Source organism: Phaseolus vulgaris, chromosome 7 (genome assembly GCF_051622355.1).
Source record: "Phaseolus vulgaris cultivar YP4 chromosome 7, ASM5162235v1, whole genome shotgun sequence".
NCBI classification, from domain to species: Eukaryota; Viridiplantae; Streptophyta; class Magnoliopsida; order Fabales; family Fabaceae; genus Phaseolus; species Phaseolus vulgaris.
In genome coordinates this window covers 59,143,830-59,166,121 of record NC_143504.1, presented here as the reverse complement: position 1 = coordinate 59,166,121, position 22,292 = coordinate 59,143,830, and the positions used below count along the sequence as shown (strand labels likewise).

The 22,292-nt window shown below is 30.8% G+C and overlaps 4 protein-coding genes across 5 annotated transcripts; 1 reads left to right on the top strand and 3 right to left on the bottom strand.

Moving 5' to 3' along the window:
• Positions 1-557: 557 nt before the first annotated feature.
• Positions 558-2,687, bottom strand: LOC137827511 (uncharacterized). The gene is made up of 3 exons (XM_068633675.1): positions 2,360-2,687; positions 1,898-1,951; positions 558-1,157 (listed from the first exon to the last, which is right to left on the bottom strand). The coding sequence occupies exons 1-3, from the start codon at positions 2,449-2,451 to the stop codon at positions 800-802; spliced, it is 504 nt and encodes a 167-aa protein (XP_068489776.1). The 5' UTR covers positions 2,452-2,687; the 3' UTR covers positions 558-799.
• A 1,220-nt stretch (positions 2,688-3,907) lies between these two features.
• LOC137827507 (putative methyltransferase PMT3) lies at positions 3,908-10,563 on the top strand. Of its 2 annotated transcripts, none has more exons than XM_068633671.1 (8): positions 3,908-4,261; positions 5,174-5,675; positions 6,208-6,372; positions 6,482-6,664; positions 6,883-7,477; positions 8,669-8,781; positions 8,917-9,137; positions 9,838-10,563. In XM_068633671.1, the coding sequence occupies exons 2-8, from the start codon at positions 5,397-5,399 to the stop codon at positions 10,157-10,159; spliced, it is 1,878 nt and encodes a 625-aa protein (XP_068489772.1). In that variant the 5' UTR covers positions 3,908-4,261; positions 5,174-5,396; the 3' UTR covers positions 10,160-10,563. The 2 variants fall into 2 exon arrangements, with proteins under 2 accessions (XP_068489772.1, XP_068489773.1); XM_068633672.1 differs by having other exon boundaries at positions 4,123-4,351.
• A 1,139-nt stretch (positions 10,564-11,702) lies between these two features.
• LOC137827508 (large ribosomal subunit protein eL8y) lies at positions 11,703-14,309 on the bottom strand. The gene is made up of 7 exons (XM_068633673.2): positions 14,181-14,309; positions 14,036-14,086; positions 13,691-13,892; positions 13,138-13,307; positions 12,370-12,498; positions 12,120-12,212; positions 11,703-12,017 (listed from the first exon to the last, which is right to left on the bottom strand). Exons 1-7 carry the CDS (start codon positions 14,301-14,303, stop codon positions 11,886-11,888), a joined length of 900 nt encoding a protein of 299 aa, XP_068489774.1. The 5' UTR covers positions 14,304-14,309; the 3' UTR covers positions 11,703-11,885.
• A 4,384-nt stretch (positions 14,310-18,693) lies between these two features.
• LOC137827509 (protein LIGHT-DEPENDENT SHORT HYPOCOTYLS 4) lies at positions 18,694-21,313 on the bottom strand. The gene is made up of 3 exons (XM_068633674.2): positions 20,871-21,313; positions 19,958-20,293; positions 18,694-19,009 (listed from the first exon to the last, which is right to left on the bottom strand). Exons 1-2 carry the CDS (start codon positions 21,167-21,169, stop codon positions 19,978-19,980), a joined length of 615 nt encoding a protein of 204 aa, XP_068489775.1. The 5' UTR covers positions 21,170-21,313; the 3' UTR covers positions 18,694-19,009; positions 19,958-19,977.
• Between the last annotated feature and the right edge of the window lie 979 nt (positions 21,314-22,292).

Here is a 22,292-nt window from a genome sequence, read left to right as displayed (position 1 = left end):
TGTCTTGATCATGATCAACTTTGTAACCTGTCTAAACTTTTGAATGTGACAAACAGAAAATTGCTTCAAAAATGTTCTTTCCCAGTATTTTTTTCTTGAAAAATACTTTTGGTAATGTAACATTTCTTAGTTTATTTTTAAACGTATTTAAGGTAGTAATATAAATTAAGATTTATAGTTAGTATTTTTATTCATAATAGGAAAAGGCTAATTATCATCCTTGAAGCATTAGTTGCCAAAATAAAAATAACATTAAAAATCAATAATTACTTATATTTGCTTTTTTAAACATTGGAATGTATTAATTATATTCTTTAGTTTATATTTCTATTTTAATTTCAGTGTAGATTTTTTTGTGAGTAAGTTCACCTTTATTCATTTTTTTTTGCAAGAGATATATTCTCATAGAGCATAATTAATTTAAGAAAAAGCACATGAAAATCAGAAAAAGAGTTTATTTTTTTTAATTTAAACTACTTTAGTCCTTTATACATTTATTTCCCTGGAATTTAATTTAATAAAATGTTCTGTAAAACATTAAAACAATACAATAAATGTTTAGCCAACAGAAACTTCAAATATCATCAAATTTATAATCAAAATCAACATGTTTGTAACAAATCAACACAAATTACAACATGTTTGTAACAACATCAAATCACATCTTCTACCCAAATCATGCCAAGAAACACCATCCAAACACAAACAAAGCCTTGATACAATAACCAACACCACTTAATAAGTTCTTTATTTTTCACGTCAAAGAAGTAAAAAACTACTAATTTACTCATTCAAAATTTCAAACCAAACAACCATTTCGTTGATCACTACGCAGATTACGAAAATAAGCTGTAGGATTGCGTTCAAAGCTGTTTCTTGAAATGCGACAGTTCCTCCCTGGAGCCTTCATTGTCCTCCCTACTCCTCTGCAACAACAACAACAACATCCGAATACCACCTGAATCATCTTCCAAAGAAACCAAACAAGAACAATGGCTGCCAAAGCCACCCCTACAGCACCAGCAACATGCAACAACATTTCTCCATCAATTCCAACTTCATCACAAGAGTTATCCTTAACGTTAAATGTCTGTCCTGTGAATTTTTCAAGTGTTGGATTAATCGTTGCCCCCAAACAACTTATCAGGGACACCAACCTAAAACATAGAATTTCTGTTTGTTTCAGTCAACCATATAAAATTGGATTAATGGATCACATATATAAGGAATTCTATTCTATGTAGCATGGACACAAATACAGATACGATACAGATACAAACTCAAAAAGTACGTATAATCTCTAAAATGTAAGACACATATCTATATATTATATAATTATGAATTATATAAATTGACAATAAAGATTTATGTGCACGAGCAGGTTACAGTTTTTTTTAGTAGATGTTTCTCATCACTAATTCAAAAGAAGTTGTTCCTTATTTCTATGATCATAATAAGAATTTATTCATTAAGTTTGAATTTTTAGAAAATAAACGTATTTCTCATTTTTAAAATTGTGTTACAACTATACTAAAATGATTAGAAATTTAACAAATATTTTTTAAATTAGACACTTCATCGTGTCGATGTCCGATACGTCATTTAAGAGACATGTTCGAACCCATAGATTCTATTTATAAATAGATAGTATTACAAGAAAGAATGTATCACTTAATTTTCCAATCAATGATGAACTCTCTTTTTCTCTGAAAAACATAGCAGTATATAAAATCTTAGATTGCATAATAGTCTCAATAAACTTCACTGATACATTCTTAACAACTCTTATACCATCTTATTCAAATTAATCTCACAAAACCAATCATATATATATGTAAATAGATAGATAAATAAAAGAAATACATTATCTAAAATCAGCAAGGGTATAATCTCTCACCAGTTGATGACACAATCCATGGTAGTTTGAAGACTGTGGAGAAAGCTGGAACCCCTGAATAGGAAGAAAACAAGTTCTCAATAGTTTGAAAAAACCTCAAATGAATATTACTTTTATGAACATAATTAGCTGCGTTTAAAATTGGGATGAATTTCTCTTTGTCCTTCAAATTAAAAAGAAAATGTTCTAATTTCTCTAATTTGAAAAAAGATCTGTTTTAGTGCCAACAGAGATAATCACATGGTGTGTTTTTAAGGATTAAAAACGAAATTGTTCTAAAAAGTAACTAATGTTCTTGAACTTAAGAGAGAGAGAGAGAGAAAAAAATAAAGACCTAAAACATGATTAAACTGAAAATAAAAATCTGCATAGTGCATGGAAAATTAACTCAAAAAACCAAGTAAATAATGAAAAAAAAAATATGTATATTATCTGGAATCATCAACAATGGCATAATCTAACCAATTGGTGAAACTGTCCATGGTGGACTGAGACTCCAAAAGTGTAGAGGCCCTCAGAAGAAAGTGTGAACCCCTATTGATGAGACGATCCATGGTGAAGAAAGGATGAACCTTTGAAGAAGAAGAAGAAGAATTTGGATGGATAGTGTTGAGTAGACTAAGGGTCAATTTGTTTATTTATTGATTTGAAAATGAAGGGAAAAGAGAAGGGCACAAAGATTGGTGGAGATAAAGTGAAAGAAAGTAAAATGGGTGAATAGTTTTTAGTAGCTTGGTGGAGAAGTAGTAAAATGATGAGCACTACTAGGCTAAGCAATAATTGTGGATTCAAAAGTATGCTACCACAAAGTACCTTAATAAATAAGACATGACAAAACAATCTTATAAAATTATTAAGATGTTTTAAAGGTACAAAATTTGATATAGTAACAAACCTAAAAGATATGAGTTTTAGTTTGAACTTTTATTTGTATGTGATGATTTTACCTCTTGATGAAATTTAAGTTCTTGAAAACAAAAATTCACACATTTTCATAACAACTTTTATAATGGAATAGTAATGGATGATTTGATGCAAGTATGATATTTGGGATATATATATATATATATATATATATATATAAAGAATTTAGTAACCCTAGATCCTAAATATTTAGGATTTCACAGTATGTAATATATGAATGATATGAATGGAAAGCAAACTTTATCTTATATAAATGAATTTGATAAAATTGAATTGAATTTGAAGTTATTTTTTAATATTTTTTTATTGAAATTGTACTTTAATTATATTTTGTATTTTTATTCATTTTTTATTTATTTTGTAATTATTTATTTGATTACGAAATAAAAAACACATCAACCACCTCGTTCTTTTAGTTATTGATGTCAACTAGTTTCTCTTGAGTTTCTTCATTATGATTGGAGGTTTTTGTTGAAAATCTTTTCTTAATTTAATGAGGACCATAACCAATAAATCTTAATAATTAACCCATTCAATGATGATCATTCCAAAGTTTTTGAAATTATATCTTTTTTGAAGATTATGAAGTCCAACTGAAGATAATAATTTCTAGGTATCTTAAAAATATGATAAGAATTAATTATTTCTTTATGAAGAAGTCATTCTCTCATTCTCTATATAAAGAAAATTTGTGAGGAGGAGAAATACAAGCAAGGAAAAAACATAGAGATAATAAATATTCATTATAGTGTGACATTAGAAATTTTAGTTAGAGGTGGTTAGAGAGACATTGTAATCACACTAGTAGAGACATTTTCTGGGACGTGAATTTTTATTTCTCAACTCACATTAAGAAGGTTTTCCCATCTTAAAAAATTATCGGTTGCATGGATTGAATTAGTAATAAAACATAAATATTTATTTAATTACAAAATTAAAAAACATGTTAAGAACTAGAGTTAAAAAAGTTAAAATAAATTTTAAAATATGCTAACGAACATTATAAATTTAAAAAATACAAAAATAAATTATAAAATGTGTTAAAGAAACAAGACTTAAAAAAATTTAAAATATTCAAGCAAGCACAATGTAGAACTTCAAATATGCTAAAACTTTTTTTTTTTACAATCACAATATATTTTCTTCCAATACTTCAAATAAGATAATTTATTTTTATTATCCAACTGAAATTGCACTTGAAAACCCAACATATATAATTATATATTTATTTAAAAATTTGACAATTTATGTAATTTTGAAGAAAAATTGCAGAAATGTGACACATATTCCCTGATTCCTCTGTGACACTTCCCTAAATAGAAAATCTAAAGCAAACACTCAAATCTGATACCTCTCTCATCCATATCACATACCTTCTCTCTAAATCTGAGTTCTTAACTTCCTCTTATCACACCCCAACACACATTTGATCCCAACCCAGTAAGCTTTTTCTTCTTTTTCTTCACTTTCCCTGCTGATTTTGTCACAAGTTTGCATTTTTTGCTGGATCTGGATCGTTTTTCCTTCTGGGTTCGTTTGATTTCGCCGTTCCAGTGCTCATGGAAATGTTTTTTGTAGCTTTATATATATAATGCACACCAGATTGCAGGTTTTTTTGATATTTTTTTGTTGTTGCATTGAATGGTGGTTGAATTATCAACTAGTTCTACTCTAGTTGATGTTGATGTTGTTTCCCATTGTGCCAGATCTGGGAGTTCCATTGAATTCTATGACTGATAATTGATTTAGATCCAATGATGTTTCAGAATCGGGTTTTCATTTATTCATGATGCATTCAATTATCAGAGTCATGGGATCTTTATGGATCCATCATTTTCATTGGTTAGGTATCAATGGATTTGAGGTCATCATCGCTTTCTTTCACCTCATTCTTTTAATGTTTTATTATTTTTTGCTAGTGCACACTATATGCTGAAAAAAACTAGGAGTGAATATTATAGAATGAGTTTTAACTTTCTGGTGGATTTAATTAAAATAGCTTAAGTTATACTCATTTATTGCATGTTAGAACTTTAGTTAGATAAGGCCAAACATCTTTGATTCCTATTGATGTTAATTATCCTTGGCCATTTAGTAGGATTACTTTAGTTGACAGGGTATACCAGTACTTTTTATCATGTTACCAGATATTGCTATCATCATCTCCTATTTCTTTCTGCTTACCCGTTTACATCTCATCAAACTCCGATTACACTAAAAAAGAAATAAGTTTTAAATTGGATTTTGTATTTGGACCTTTTATTTGTTTTAATTATTTTAGCTCTATGATTTAGTTAAAAAGACGAATTAGTAATGTAATTTGCTGACTGCAGTCCCTTTCCTTGTTTGCAGGCTAATCTTTTGAATCAGTTATCAGTGTGTCAATTTCTGACAAACTTTATGAGGAAGCTGGATCATGCTATCTAGTTTGGACTATTGGGGTTGCTAGTTTAAGTGTTATTTTGGGTGGTAAATTTGGTGCTTCATGTCTGGTGAAACAAGATCTGTGCTGTGATCAGTTTCAGTCCATAATTTAGCATTGAAAAATATATTTGTATTTGCATTACTTTCATAAATGTCGAGGGGAAGATCTGATGGACCGCCAAAGCAGCGTGTAGTTGCGTACATATGTGGCGTGGCAATCTTTCTCGGTTTTCTATATGTGTACCGAGGATCCATCTTTGGTTCTCAGAATGGTAGTTCATCTGCACTTGAATATGGCAGCAAGTCATTGAAAAGACTTGGGGCATCATATTTGGGTGCAGATGATGATTCTGATAACAAGCAAGTTGATTCTTCATCAAGGATTGGGCAGGGAGATGGTGAGGATGATATTGTACCAAAGAGTTTCCCTGTAAGTTTTTTTGCTAGCTTATACTCATGGCATATTTCACTATGTTTCTTCATTTTTAGGTTCTAAGCTTGCACTCTGCTATTATATATCATGAAGAGTTATTTTGGGTCTATACTAGTTGCTTTCGGTTTATAAAACAATATTAATAGTTCATAAATATGTATGTAACTAAACATTTTATCAATTGATATGAGAAAACTTGAACAAAACTAATAGCATATTTATAATTAATAGCAAACTAAAGCAGCAAGGGTCATAATTGCATAAATAAATAAAATTTTGTAGTTTCATAATATAATCAAGATTGCACAGCCTCACCATCACGAAAGAGGAAAAGCTAAGCATGATAATTAAATTTTTCATTGTTATCCTCGCCATATTCAGGTTCTATTTCTAGGTCTCTAATGAGGTACATTCGCCTCCTGTACTGTAAAGGTTATCTAAGTCATATACTTTTAACCTCCATTTAGTTCAAGGTTGTGCATATCATGTCATCAAGATAGTGGAATTCATAACATTTCTGTTTTTGAAGGTTTGTGATGATAGTCATTCAGAGTTGATTCCCTGCTTAGACAGACATCTTATCTATCAAATGAGGTTGAAGCTGGATCTTTCTTTGATGGAGCATTACGAGAGACACTGTCCTCCTCCAGAAAGGAGATTCAATTGTTTGATTCCTCCTCCCGCAGGATACAAGGTAAAGAACATGCCGAGACTAGATGTGATTTGCAACTTCAACATTTCCATGCCGATACATGTATCATGTTTGTCAGTGCCAAACAATTGTTGTTTCTGTGGTGTTGCAGGTCCCTATAAAGTGGCCACAGAGCAGAGATGAGGTATGGAAAGTAAACATACCTCACACCCACCTTGCACATGAGAAGTCTGACCAGAACTGGATGATTGTAAAAGGTGAAAAGATTGTGTTTCCTGGAGGAGGGACACATTTTCACTATGGAGCTGACAAGTACATTGCATCAATTGCAAATGTAAGGCTTACTGGTGTATATGTATTATTTTCTTCAATTGCTAGTATCATTGGCCTTTATGCATGTTTTTCCGTTTGCATTCATTTTATTGACAGAAATGTGATGTATAATATCAGCTAACGGGATTTTCAGTACCATGTTTGACAGTGTTGATTGTTTGGTGCCTTCTGATTATTAAAATTCACTTTATGGATCTGACAGTGAGTTTGTATTGACAGATGCTCAATTTTTCACAACACAATCTTAATAATGAAGGAAGACTGCGGACAGTTCTTGATGTTGGGTGTGGTGTTGCGAGTTTTGGAGCTTATCTTCTTTCATCTGATATCATTGCAATGTCCTTGGCACCCAATGATGTGCATCAAAATCAAATTCAATTTGCTCTGGAGAGAGGAATTCCTGCATATCTTGGTGTCTTGGGAACTAAGAGACTCCCTTACCCTAGCAGATCTTTTGAACTTGCACACTGTTCTCGTTGCCGGATCGATTGGCTTCAAAGGGATGGAATACTACTCCTTGAGCTAGACCGGTTGCTTAGGCCGGGAGGTTACTTTGCATACTCATCTCCAGAAGCATATGCTCAGGATGAAGAGGATAGAAGGATATGGAGAGAAATGAGTGCCCTTGTGGGACGTATGTGTTGGAGAATTGCTGCAAAGAAAGACCAAACTGTCATCTGGCAAAAACCTCTTACAAATGAATGTTATATGGAGAGAGAACCCGGCACTCGCCCTCCTCTTTGCCAGTCTGATGAAGACCCAGATGCAGTTTGGGGAGTGAATATGGAAGCTTGCATCACACCTTACTCTGACCGTGAGTACCTTCTTATCTTATATTTCGAATATATGATGTTTTTTGCACTTTATATCTATGCCTTGTATACAAATTATAGTCATTTGTATTTTACTAGAAATATATTATAAGTTTGCTTTCTTTTGGTGTATCAACAAATTGTATATTTATTTCTATGGTACAATGACTCATGAGCCTTATCACATGTGTTTGCTTTCTTTTATTCTAGTTTATCTCCTAAATGAATGTAATGCCCCGGATAATGAGCTTCCACTTGGTTAGGTAATATTAAATTAAGGAAACTTATAATAAATTGTAGACACTTGATGACCATTTTGATTAGTTGCGTCATCTTCATCTCCTCTAATTAGATTGAGGAGTATTTTGTGTTCAAGATCCAAAAGGTGATTTGATTGGCATGCGATTGTTATGAAATCAGAGGGAAGGAAACATGATAAGTGTTCATCGTCAAAATAATACACATTTTCTTTTCTCCAATGTCAAATATAAAGAAAGAAATTATAATGGTATAAATATAAGAAGAGAGTATCAAATAATAATTGGATAAAGGTCAAATAATTATAGAAAAAGTAAAAATGATCAAATGTATGACAAAAAAATAAGTTATGAAACTAAGGATAAAAAACTCATACCTGTACCCATTCAATGCAGGGATTCTTTGTCAAAATCGGGATGGGTTCAAACAATACTTGCAAGTATGGGTTCATTTGTCATCCCTAGGGAAGAGTGAAAACGTTGAATTACAGGACTGATTATTGTTAGAGAATGACCAAATAAGAAACTATGATATTATGGCAGTGTAATAGATATTTACTGAATTAAAGTAAATTAGACTAAGCAGTGCCAGTTCCCCCTTCTGAATTGAAAAGGAATATGTTTACTCAGGCCAACATATTCATCTTGGCTTCACTCTCACAGTACTCATTACTAGTCAATCTTGTTATTTTGTATTGTCCGTGAACTGCTTGTTTTGAGCTGATACTGAATGTTCCTAGCTAAAGCGTTATTGCCATTATTTGAAATACTTTAGTTTTTACCATCATCTTAGCTGCTGTTACTGAACTTGTGCAGTTGCTTTGAGTGCATGCAACCTATGATAAATTATGATAACAATTTTTGTTGAGGTTTAACCATTTACAAGAGATGAGGTAGAAAGACTTCATCTGATGAAACTTTTGTTGATTTTATCAGATGACAACAGAGTCAAGGGTAGCGGATTAGCTCCATGGCCTATGAGACTGACCACTCCTCCTCCTAGATTAGCTGACTTTGGCTATTCAAATGAAATATTTGAAAAGGATACGGTAATTGGAATTTGCAATTTTTCTCTGGCTTGTTATAATTTGGTTCTTGTTCTTGTAAACAGCTCATAAACTTTTGAACTAACAAGATACAATTAGATAAATGGGCTACAGGCTTAACTTTTTGTTGTGGTACAGGAACTATGGCAAGGAAGAGTTGAGAATTACTGGAATCTGGTGGGTCCTAAAATGTCGCCAAACGCGGTGAGGAATGTGATGGACATGAAAGCAAACATGGGTTCGTTTGCAGCAGCTCTTAGAGGCAAGGATGTTTGGGTGATGAATGTTGTACCTCGTGATGGACCAAACACACTAAAGCTTGTATATGACAGGGGCCTCATAGGGTCTATCCATGACTGGTATTACAACTGTTTCTACTGAAGCATAATTTATTATTGCATCTTTGATATCTTTCAATGACTGTCTTCCCCTTTTAAGTCTTATTTGAGGATATTTGATTTCAAGACCCTTCTAAACTTATTTGACTTATTAGCTGATTGTGACAGAACTTTTTACTTGACTAATTTAGCCAATGATGATTATTTGTTACTTCATTGCTTTAACCTGTTGTGTACTATGCAGCTTGGACACTCTTCTTAAATGGTGTGTCTGTGTCGAGACACATATTGGACACTGACACTCGTAGAACACATCAGTGGAGTGTCCAATTCAAAAAATATTAGTTGATTTCTATAATACAGTTCTAACACAATTTTAAAAAAGAAAAATACATTAATTTTCTAAAAATTAAAACTTATTGTATAATTTTTTATTATGATTATAAAGTTAAGGAATAAATTCTTTTGAACCAGTCATGAAAAACATTTTTCTGCTCCAAAAAAAATCTAAAACATAATTGTGCACATCTTTATTGTCAATTTATATAATTCATAATTATATAATATATAGATTCATGTCCATGTATTCTACATTTTAAAAGTGATACGTATCTCTGTGTCAGTGTTTGTGCTACATAGGTTGTGTATCCTTGATTCAATCTGAGTATGAATGTGATTGACAAAAGTGATATACTGAAGAGTGATGAATATCTTATGACAGGTGCGAAGCATATTCAACATACCCCCGGACTTATGATTTACTCCATGCATGGAGTGTGATTTCTGACATTGAAAAGAGAGGGTGCAGTCCAGTGGATCTACTGATTGAGATGGACCGTCTGTTGAGGCCTACTGGTTTCATCTTCATAAGGGATAAGCAACATGTGATTGATTTGGTGAAGAAGTACCTAACAGCATTGCACTGGGAAGCAGTTGCAACTGCAGATGCAGGTTCTGACTCTGACCAAGATGCCAATGAAGTAGTTTTTGTTGTCCAGAAGAAATTGTGGCTCACCACTGAAAGTTTTAGGAATACAGAATAGGACAACACAACCACAACAACAATATATGGCTTTTTCATTTCCACTTTCTTATATATTATTCTCTGCTGCTACAAGGAATCCAAAGCATGCATGCCCTCAGTGTTGGAAGCAGTGAACTACAACTGCATTTTGTAGCATTATTACATAATATTTATCAATTTCCTTATTTAACTCATTTTTGTGATAATGATGCAAGTTATTATTAAGCCATAGGCATTGTTATGCTTCTATAGGCTATTCATTATTTTGCCCTTCATTAGGGTATAATGTAAGCTACTTAATAATCAACACATAGTAAACTTTGTCTTGGTGATGGAAGGTTAGGACTTGTCACACTATTGTGTAATATTTATACAGACCTTTTTCTGCTTGGAATGGAATATTATATAAGTTTCTTGCTTTCACTTTACTACCACTTATTTCAATGTATATCATTCAAAGATTACAAAAGTTAACAAATTAAATTAACACTAATTATAGCCTCTAATATTTAATCTATCTTTAAATATTCTAGCCAATAATATACATTAGTAAAAAAATGCGCATATAATTTAATAAGAACATTTAATTTGGTTTATGGTGTGAATCATAGCAAGAGTGTGATGTAACACTTTTTAATGTATAATGAATTTTATATTAGAATGTTTGGTATTAGCAGAGATATATAATGAATCACTTCTGATGAACACATGTATTATGTATATGGATAATATAAATTCATCTTAGGTGTCAAAATGTTATTCTTGCATCAGTTACTATATATTTTTTACTAATATATGTTTTATATCATTAAACTTGTTCTTGTGTTAGAATTTAATTTAGTAGATCTCCAATAGTCTTGGGTCAAGATTCCTTGAACAAAAATTTGCAGAATAATCACAAATTCCGTAGATTCTAAAGTAACAAAATAACCATTCTATCATCCAATTATACTTATTCTAAGCATTCAACTAAGTAAAAGAAGTATTAATTCACACATACAAAGCATAGATTTCATACAATAGCTAGTACTACTTAAATTGGACATAACAACCTTAATTCAAGTGAAAAGTCGACAATATCTCAAAGCACAATTCAATCGAAGTATTCGGCCATTAAAATTTTAACTATTCCAGTCCCAACAATTACACAATTAAATAGGATCAACAATTTAATAAAATTATTGTTGTATTTAAATATTAATATTTTCGCTCAATAATTCGAAAGTTCAAAAGCCTAAAACAATTATTGAATAACATAATTACTAATCGTTGGATCAAAATAAAAGTTTTTAATGATTTTTACTTGAATGGTGAAAGGCTAGCATAGTTATAAAAATCAGAAACTGAGACTACAAAGAATCAGATTCCCAAGTTACAAAAAACAACTCAAAGATCATATTCCCGCCACAGACGAATCATCTTCCGTAATTTTTAATCTCTTATTTTGTTTTAGAAATACTTTTAAAATCATAATCATAATTATTTAACAATTATAAGAAAACAAACCATTTAGAACCACTAAATTGCTGCAAAATCTTAATGGTAATAGTAACTCCCGAACAGAAAAAAGATGACGTTTCATTAAGTCTAGAATAACTACTGAAAATCAAATATCAACGATCAAAATCGGGTCTTACTGGATTACGAGCTACCAAAATGAAGTTAAACCTCACATATTAACTTGCATATGCTCCCATATAATAACATATAGAAAAATGAACTCAAACTTATAAAAACAAGTAAATCTAGGACATTCTTTGGGCTGCTTCTTTGGCAAGGAGTCTCTCCTTTGCCCTCGTCTTGGCTTGGGATTTGGAACCCATGATTCCACCACCCCATTTCTTTCTGTACTCATCATACTTGTCATTGAAGTTAGCCTGAAAAGAGAAATAAAGAACAGAAACAAAGTAAACTCAGTCAACTTCATCAATTAAAAACAGTACTTAACTACAAACAAATAAAACTCAAAACTATATGACCTTAATAGCTTCTAGGATTCTACTGAACTCCATTTTATCTTCATTCTTAACAGTAGTCAAGCACAAAACTGAAGCAGTTTTCTTGTGGACAACCTGAAAAAAGAGCACATCAACTGAATAAGTAATAAATCATAGATTCATACAAATAAACGTTCTAAAAGCATCAGCGGCAATGTTTCAAAAAAACAAACACCATCATCCAGTGTTCAGGTTTGATGAAAACATTGTCTTGGTCAATAAATATAATTACCGTTCCCAAGCGTGCTTTGCCCTTGACAATGCAGTATGGAATTTCCATCTTCCTGCAAAGTGCTGGAAGCCAGACGACAAGCTCAATTGGGTCCACATCATGAGCAATCACAACAAGTTGCGCTTTATTCTGATAAAAATAAACAAAAGAAACTGTTACTCCAACATCACCTGGAAATAATTATGCATGTTAAATATTTCGCTTGAATATTAACAACAATAACAGAACATCATGATATTGGGTTCAGTTGTTTGAATTGTCTAAAACAAGATGAAATTGAAAGGAACAGGAAGAAAAACAAAATGCATCATTTCTACTCCACCAAAGCGTATGCTACTGTAAACCACTTTCTTTTCAATTCCATCAAACAAATATCTAAACTACCTCATTTTATATCAAATATACAAACATAGGAAACTTCACAATTACAGCAACAATGACACCCCTAATCACCAAAGCATTGGAGCCCATTTAAAACTAAATTCTCGAAAGTATAATTCACGAAGGCTAGGAAGTCAACAATTCGTAAGACTATTTCGTATAATAGAGAAACTTCAAAAACACAAACACAAATTGCATTATTCACTTTTTTTCAAATAAGATGATCTACAACACTATCTTTGGCAGTTCTTCTCCACAACCACAACTTCAGTCAAACATCGGCAATTTCACACAATGTGGAGGATTGTGGTTCCAACTATAAAATCTAGGCACTACAATTAATAACAATGACAATAAAAACGACAACAATAGAGATAAAAAAAATACCTGCTCAATAAGGTAGGTAACGTGATTGAGACCGTATTTGACAACAATAGGCTTCTTGGCTTCAACACTTTTCCCATCAGCCTCAGCCTGAGCCCTCTTCAACAAACGCTCCTTCTTCTCAGCTTTGTCTTCTGGCCTGTACTTCAGCAACATCTTGAATAGGTTCGTTGCTGCTTCCACAAAACCAGATAGTTAATATTAATAACTGTTTTCACTTTTGGTTGAGTTTGATTAAAGATGATTTCGCTATAATTAATTTCCATTAAGGAGCAACGATTTTGCTGAAAAGCTATTGGGAACAAGACAATTGGCTACAAATTACCACATTCATAAAATTACTTATTACTTATTTTTATCAAAACAAAACTTCTTTACAAATTACACAAAGGTCCAAGCATACGGCTTTTAATCCCAACAAAATCTGAAAAAAAATATCCTTATCCCCAAGCATGCCCTGATGTTTTAGGTCAAACTCCGACAATATTCGAAAAAATCTCAATTCAATTCATTTATCTTTTTAAATCTGCAGTGTCTATGGAGAAGCTTATTGTACCGAGATTTTTGTCAAGGGTTTTGGTGAACTGATTGAGTGCTGGAGGGACCTTGAGTCTCTGCTTGAGGATACGTTTCTTGCGTTGGATTTGAACGGTCTTCGGCCACTTCACGAACCGAGTCAGGTCCCGCTTCGGAGGCAACGCCCCTCCGATCCCGAACTGCTTCGGACGCTTCTCAAACAACGGGTTCGTCACTTTCTCCTACACCGATCAACAAAAGCAAAAACAAAACAAAATCACGTTTATATCACTCACTCATTGATTCCCCCCAAAACCCTGAAATAAACCCTAATTTTCCTCATTGTTATTACTAATGCTATTGAATTTGAAAAGGTGGTACTCACGGGCTTCTTCTTCGCAGCTACTGCTGCAGCTTTCACACCTCTTTTCGGAGCCTGCGAGGTCAAATAAAATTGAGTACAAAAAATCAAAATTGAATGTAGATGATGATGATGATAATGAATGAAGAAGGCGCGAAATGAGACTCACCATTGCTTTGCGCTTCGCGTCGCGACGGAGAACGAAGGAAGTGGGTGCAGTGGCGACGGAGAAAGAACGATGGAACCCTAATGAAGAAGTTTTGGAATTTAAAACATTGGGTTGCAGGGTCATGTTTGGGCCAAGCCCATCTTTTATGAAACCGGACCGGAATCTTCTAAGCTCCACAATTGCTAAATACACGTATGCTTTTTACTTGTATACCTTCTTTCTAACTTTTATTTTATTTTATTTTCCTAAAATACCCATCTTCTTTTTATTCGAGAAACTACACTGCTACGTTGGGGGTATTACAATAACCTAAATATAGATTAATAATATATTTAAATAAAAAAAAATTAATAGGATAATTCATTTCTAGATTGAATTTGAAATGTGTAATGGTAGATTATATTGTTTTAATAAGAAATCTAAAAAAAAAATGAAATTCTAAAACTTTACAACACCAATTAAATTATTTAAAATTAAAAAAAATTTCAAATTCTACCTAATAAAATAAAATATTTAAATTTTTGAATGTATATCTCTTATCTTCATATTTTTCATCTAAAAATAATAATTTGAAATTTTGTATATTCTTAAATTTATGTTTCTTCTCTACCATATTTTTTTTTCTTCAACTCAATTTGTTAATGTCACTGATTGTCTGGACTAATAACTAGGTTTTATGACGTTGATATATTATAATTGTGACGTAGGAGAAGATGTTACGCAAACACTGACATGTAGTATAATGGACTACTCTTTTGTTTCAACTACATGAAATTAGAAGGGTAAATATTTTGATAAGCATGATCATTTTATACCAAGTGTTAATTTTATACCATAAATCTTAAACAATGTCGAAAGTAGATATATTGAGAGGCTAAGAGATCAAAAAGAAGATAAAAAGGTACACAATTATCCGTGTTAGCAAAGAATATCCATAAAATAAAAATAAAATTAATTAAGTACACAAATTAATTAATAAAAAAAAACAGATGGATTAAAGCGATGTGATAAACCCAATACGCCAATTAATAAGTAATATAAATAGATAGAATATTTAGTTCAATTTTTGAACTTTTTATGTGAGTTAATTAACACAGATGATGATTTAATATCAGAGTTCTTCTCCGAGTACCACTTCACATACCGAAAAACCAAAAAAGTAATTCCAAAACACGAGTGATAAAAAAAAATGGATGAACGAATAAAAAAAAATATCAGAAAAATGAAGTAAAGAGAGATTCTAAAAACACTATCTCTCACATAATTAGTAAAAATACATATTGTAATATAAATATGCTTTAGATTACATAGGAATTTGGTTATTCATAGTCAAAGAGTTTACAGAGTATCTACCTATTTTGTATATAGTATTTCAATACAAAATTATACTTAAAGAAATTGGAAACACGTGCTTGTAATATATTATAATTAGAAAAAAACAATTACTTTTTAGAAATAAAATAAAATTTGCATAAATTCATCTACTTTTTTAAATTTTATTTTTACGATAAGTTAATTTTAGTTTAGAAATTTCTATTCAATTTTTTAAAATATTTTTATAAAAACTTGTTAAAACATATAATACCTTTCTATAATAAAAATTCCGACAATACCAAAATAGAATGAAATTAATTATACTGTCCAAGAGTTTTAGATGAGACAATTTTGATAAAATAGGACCTTCTCTCAATTTTTCTTTTTACTTAATTGAGGAACTAAAAATTAGTTTGTTTAACTGTTTTTATTTGCTCAAATTCAATGTTCATATTTTACTAAATTTGAAGGATTAAAACGAACTTTTCTCTTACTTTATAAGAACCATTTGTCACAAATTTCAGAAATTAAAAACATAATTAAACCTTAGTTTTTTTTCTCTTATTTCGTCATCTAAAATATATGCATGGATCTAAGGTAGCACACACATATATAGAGATAACAATTAACTACATAAATTATTAATAAAATAATTTTATTGGACTGAAATATCCTAAATAAGTTGTAAATTAAATAAATGCTTAGGTGAAACACTAACTATATATATTTTGAATTATAATTTTAAAATAGCAATTATTTTAAAATAAATTAAAATTCTTAAAGGACAGATAATTTGAAACTAGTAGAACATTAATTCCTCCAATACTTAATATATACATATATTAATGAAAGTATATTAATTAAATTATTTTAAACAAATATTAATGTATCAAATCAATCTTCGTTACTGATAACTTTTAAAAGTTTATTTTCTCTATTCTTCAATAGAAATACAAAACTTACCAATAAAGATAAAATATATATAAAAATTATAAAAATTACAAACAATTTCTATAAAAATATATGAGAAGTAAAATTACTTGATATTGAGTTTTACCGATCAAACTTACTCAATTGTAACAAAAAATATTTCTTATATATCTTTGAATATAAAAATTTAAATATATTTTTCTTTCTTAATCAAAACTATGACAAATCTCAAACATTCTAAAATAAACCATATTTTATTATGATGATTGATTAATCTATCAAATTTAAAATCGATATATATATATATACATATTAATTAATGTAGAATGATAGTATATTTGAGAAGTAAGCAATGTGTATGATTTGTGACATAAACCCACTAGAAAGCAAACTTAATTAAAGACAATATTGCTTTAATAAATTCTTACATACTTTTTCTTTTTCTTAATCAAACATCAAACAACTCGACAATTTAACATTGGGAATCTGTACGAAAAGATTTGTATTTAGTGCTCATTCCAAATCCCAATTCAAATCAATCTCTTAAATTATCTCTCATCTTTAAGGTATCTCCCTTAATCATTTTCAATCTTCATTTTTATCCTTATCTTCTAAAAAGTAATGTGAACATATATTATTAAAGATTCATTAAAAATTATAATGGTTTTTTTTTTGGAATATTGTATTTAATAACAATGATTGACTTTAATATAAAAAAAATGTCTAGCACGAGTTATTATTAATTTTTGAAACATTTCTCTTTTATTTCCACTCCATAAAGGCTAATTTGACAAATTAAAGTAGAAGGATATAAACTTAAAAGGAATATATGATCCAAAATTATTAGTGATTTCTTGTAATTTGAACCCTAGAGAATATAACTATGTTTACAATTTTAATGAATGAATAATATGGTGAGAAAAAGTATGGAAGAGTATATTGAAGACATTTTTCTTCATTAAAATTTAATATATTAACACCGTAAAAAGTATACACATACTTCACACTCTAATATATTAATATTTTATTTTATTTTTTAATTTAAATTATTATTATAAATAGTGTTAAATGTATGTATTTTCCATGGTGTAAAAGAAATTTTTTGTTTAGTAAAAATACTAGAAGGGTGATACTGTCCTTTACTGCATGCATGTGAATTATGTATTTTGCTTTAGCTTCCTATCTTTCACATCTTCTGCTCTGCTGAGAAAACATTTAATTTTTTTTCTTTGTTTATTAAAAAAATATTAAAAATGCTAAGCTTTAACACCTTTGCAAGTATAGATAATAAGAAAATTCGACCAAAATACAAAATGAGATTTTAAAAAACTGAATTTCTGTTTCCTTTTTCTCATTCTTTTGCATCACATTATATAATTTTTTTTGCTCTCTTTTTTCTATTTATCCCTTTCCAGAGATGGTTATGATTAGTTCATTGCTCTAACTCAAAGTTTAAGAACATGTTTCAAGCACTGTTTGGCCTTCAAAAAGTACATTATATGAGTAAAGTACATAGATTAAGAATATTGTACTAATTTTATAAAATCAGTTTATAAAAGATTAGATTTATACTCTATACTATAAAATACTATAATCTCTAACCTTAACATATAAATTTGAAATACTAATTGGGGTGGATATATAAATACCCTAATGAGAGAAGACTCTTCACTGGTTTATTATTCACTCCCACTGAAGTAGGAGAAGTGATCAGAAACCCCAGAAAGAAAGAGAGAGTGAAAGAGGTTCATTAGATGCACAAACTCCAAAGAACCAAACACTGCATGTCCAATTTTATGAGTTCTTTCAAAAGTAAAAGGTTTCAAATTTTATAATTTTATCATACACATATGTTTCTAAATTTTTTAAACAAGAGGGTTGAGACTCATGAGTTTAAGGTCTGAGATTGGAGTTGCAGTCATAACTCACATTCAAAATTTGCATTTTAATATGAATTTCTTATCATCTTAGGAATCAACTGAGATGATAACACATTGATGACATTAACATAGTGTTTGCATCATATTCAGAGGAAAAGTGTCTCTAGAGGGGGCCCTAGCATCAGAAAACTCAAAAGCACGAAAACATAGGAAAAATAGAAATAAATGTACATTCATAGGTACATAATACTATGTAGTAAATAGTATAATGCAAGAAATTAACCAGTGGATGGTGAAGTGTGTGTGTGATACTATAGCAAAAGAGTCACTATTAATTCATATGGAAGGGTAAAAAGAAAACAGAAGCAATAGCATTTTACCACATCCAATAAAGAAGACATGGAACATGATCTGCAAATCCATTACTCCTCATAAATGATCCACCTTCAAGTACATAAACATATTTATTACAAATTTGACAGTGAATAGCTCACACAATAACCCCTCTCACTTCTTCACAGCTTCCCCTTCTACCAGTAACACTGCAGTTTCCATCTCACAGATTCTTTCTCTCTTTTTTTTTTCTAAGTCCATTCCAGTTTCCCAGGGCAAGTCTTACATTGCAGGTTTTATATCAAGCATCACAGCTGCATCACTTATTATTGCAATATCAAAGTTCTGAACACTTCCCCACGTAAATTATACCTGCCAGTATTTTTTTTCCCAGTTGAAAACTTTCAATAATCCCATATCAAATCACAACTTCTATATCTTTTAAGGCAAAGAAAAACAAATGGAAACAACAAGTATGCATATATTATTTAGGGCAGGCAATGCAATTTTTTTATCAGTAAAAAACGGATGAATAAATAAGATGTATTTCTGGAATTCTTCAACCTTTATATAAAATATTTATCTGAGACTCTTCCCTCTACCTCCTTGCAATGCAATGCATAACAAGATAAATCAAGCATTGAACTATATGACAGTGAAACTCAAATACAAAGGGGATCCTTATAACTATATGTTATAAGCACAGATTTAACTTGCCTTATAGGTTTTGAATTTCTTTGCAATTTCTGATATTTTAAGAAACAGACAAATACAATCATGGTTAATGCAGTTACATAGACCAAACTCTGCCAAGATTAACAAAAATCTAAAACTTTGCAGATACAATTGCAAATTGCACACAGTTATAACCTCAATCATATAAACAACAATAATATAACATGTGTCTTAATTCATCTGTCTACGTAAAAAATGTAAAAATATACATGATATATCATGGACTTTGTGAAGAAATTTGTTAAATGGTTTAAGACTATCACTACAAGAAATATTTGCTGATGTTAGCCTCCCAAAATACTCACACCACACTAAACTCACTCTAATTATCATTTAGTGTTTTTTTTTAGTAATTGTAGTGATTAGAGTTTTCATCAATCTATAACATAAAGTAAGGTTTTATTAATTATTTGTAGATAGATGGTAGAACACATCCATTTTTGTTAACTGTTTTCAATATTCAACCTCGTATGCAGAAATTAGCTGGGACCATGAACATGTGATGTACCTGAAATTGTAGACTATAATATATAACAATAATGATATGATAATAATTTGTGGAGTTTGTTATGGTTGAGTCCTTACTATATATATGCATATATACACTACTGAGTGGTGGCATTTGATGAAGGTGGTTGAGGAGGACGCTTGCGCTTCTTTTTCTCATAGCTGATGCCTCTTGCTTTGGCCTGAGAGTCACGAACTTCACGAAGGTAGAGCCTCACAGCACGAGCACCAAAAGGGTTGGCCTCCGGCTTTCCACCGTTCTCTTCAAACGCAGCTCTCAGACGCCCTATGAGGGCGTCAAGGCTCCCCCACGCTTGCCGGAGAGGACAGGGACAAGGTGCAGGAGGGTTTGGATGCCCGAAGAAGGGACACAGGTGAGTGTGAACCTTGGTTTTTCCGAACTGGTCCAGATACCTGATATGGAAAATCATACTTTAATAACTCTTTAAGTTGTATACAATTTTTCAACTCGTCGAGATGCTATATACTGAGAAGGAAAATCATACTTTAATAACTGTTGAAGTTGTATACAATTTTTGAACTGGTCAAGATACTATATACCGAGAAGGAAAATCATACTTTAATAACTGTTGAAGTTGTATAGAATTTTTGATGAGATAGATTTAGAAGTAGAAGGAAAATCATACTTTGATAACTGTGGAAGTTGTATATAAATTTTTGATGTAATAGATTTAAAAATAAATACATCAGAATAATACATTGATAACATTTTCCATTATATAACCTCTTTTGATTCATGATATTAAAAATAAAGGATATTTTTGTCATGTAAAAAAATAGAAATTTTAGATGAAAAAAATGAAATTATAGACTAATACAAGTTATTAATATATCACTTCTCATAAAAAATATATATATATATATATAATAAATGGTAAATTTGTAATTAAATTATATAAAAATAGGAAAATAATAATATTAAAAGTTGTAAAGAATAAAAAATGTGGATTTTGAGTGTATCATCACCCACCTGAGAAACTCAAGAACATGGGCACCACTGCAGCGAGAGAGGGAAAGTGGGGGCCTGTGGTTTCTGAGGTACTGTCCGAAAGTGTTCCAGTCTCTTCGCTTTTGGTTCTCGTAGCGGCTTGGAGTGGAAGGTGGTGATGAAGATGTTGTTGTTGTTGCTGGTGCTGATATTGTTGTGGATGCTGATGAGGATGCTGAGGAGAAGTTTAAGGAGGGGGTTAGGTTTGTGATAGAGTTGTTGAGGCCTGTGTTAATCATGTCTTTACTTGGAGAGGATTCAAAGTCCTGAAATGAGCTCATGGTTGGTTTATGAATTCTGATCTAGATTAGACCATTTTCACTGGCTGACATGGTCGAAGAGAAGAGAAAGAAAAAAGATGAAAAATGAAAACCTGATGAGATCAAAGTTGAAGAAGAAGAAGAGGGTAGTGTGTGAGAAAGAAGGGAAGGGTTGGAATAATGTTATAGGTGAGAGAATGAGTAGAAGAGAGGGTAAAAGAATAGTGATTAGACTATAACATGTTTTGGTATGAGGCTAGGTTGAATTTCCTTTGGTTTTTGTGACTTCCTATAATACTTTTGTAATGTCTTAACTTTATTAGCTTCTCACTTTCTTGAAAAAAAAAAGTATTTCACAGCAAAAGTTTTCATAATATATATAATCTTATTCTATATATTATTAGAATATCAAGTTCATGTTAACATACTCAAAAAATACATACTCTAGTGAGTGTGTGTGGGTTGAAACTGCATGATGCTAGGTTTTTGAGAAAAAAATTGTGGAAAACTAAGATTTTTTTTTCTGTAAAAAGGGAAGGAAGGGGTTGCTGATGGAAATCCCACGTTGACTAGAGATGAGGACAATTCATTGTATATAAGTGGGTGCAATCTTCAATCCCATGACAATATAGTTTGACTAACTTAGAGTTTAGAATTATATAATGTAATAAGTTTAAAAATAAATATATATAATTAAGAGTTGTAATGTGATTGTTTAAAAGATTTATGTGGTCAATATTACAAGGTGCAATGATAGATTGACAACTTCAATCTTTTATACAATCACATTACAACTTCCAATATCATTATTTTAATATCTTTTCGTATCATTTAATTATAAATTTATCTTTTATTATATATATTTATTTTTGAATTTATGACATGAAATATTCTATAGCATGAAGAATTGTGAAAATATTATTTTTGTAATGGGTAAGTGAGGCAAATGGAGAAAAGGGAGGGTGTAAATGAGAAAGAAGGGGTGGTGTGTTTTGGCCTTTAGGGCTTTTGTGGAAATGAAAATAGGTTGATAGTGACAGTGAAAGGTGACTGATGCAGACAGCATAAAGTGATGAAGGGTGAAAAAAATATGAGAAAAAAAATAAATGAGGGAATAACATGATTTTGTTGCACCTTCCTTTTG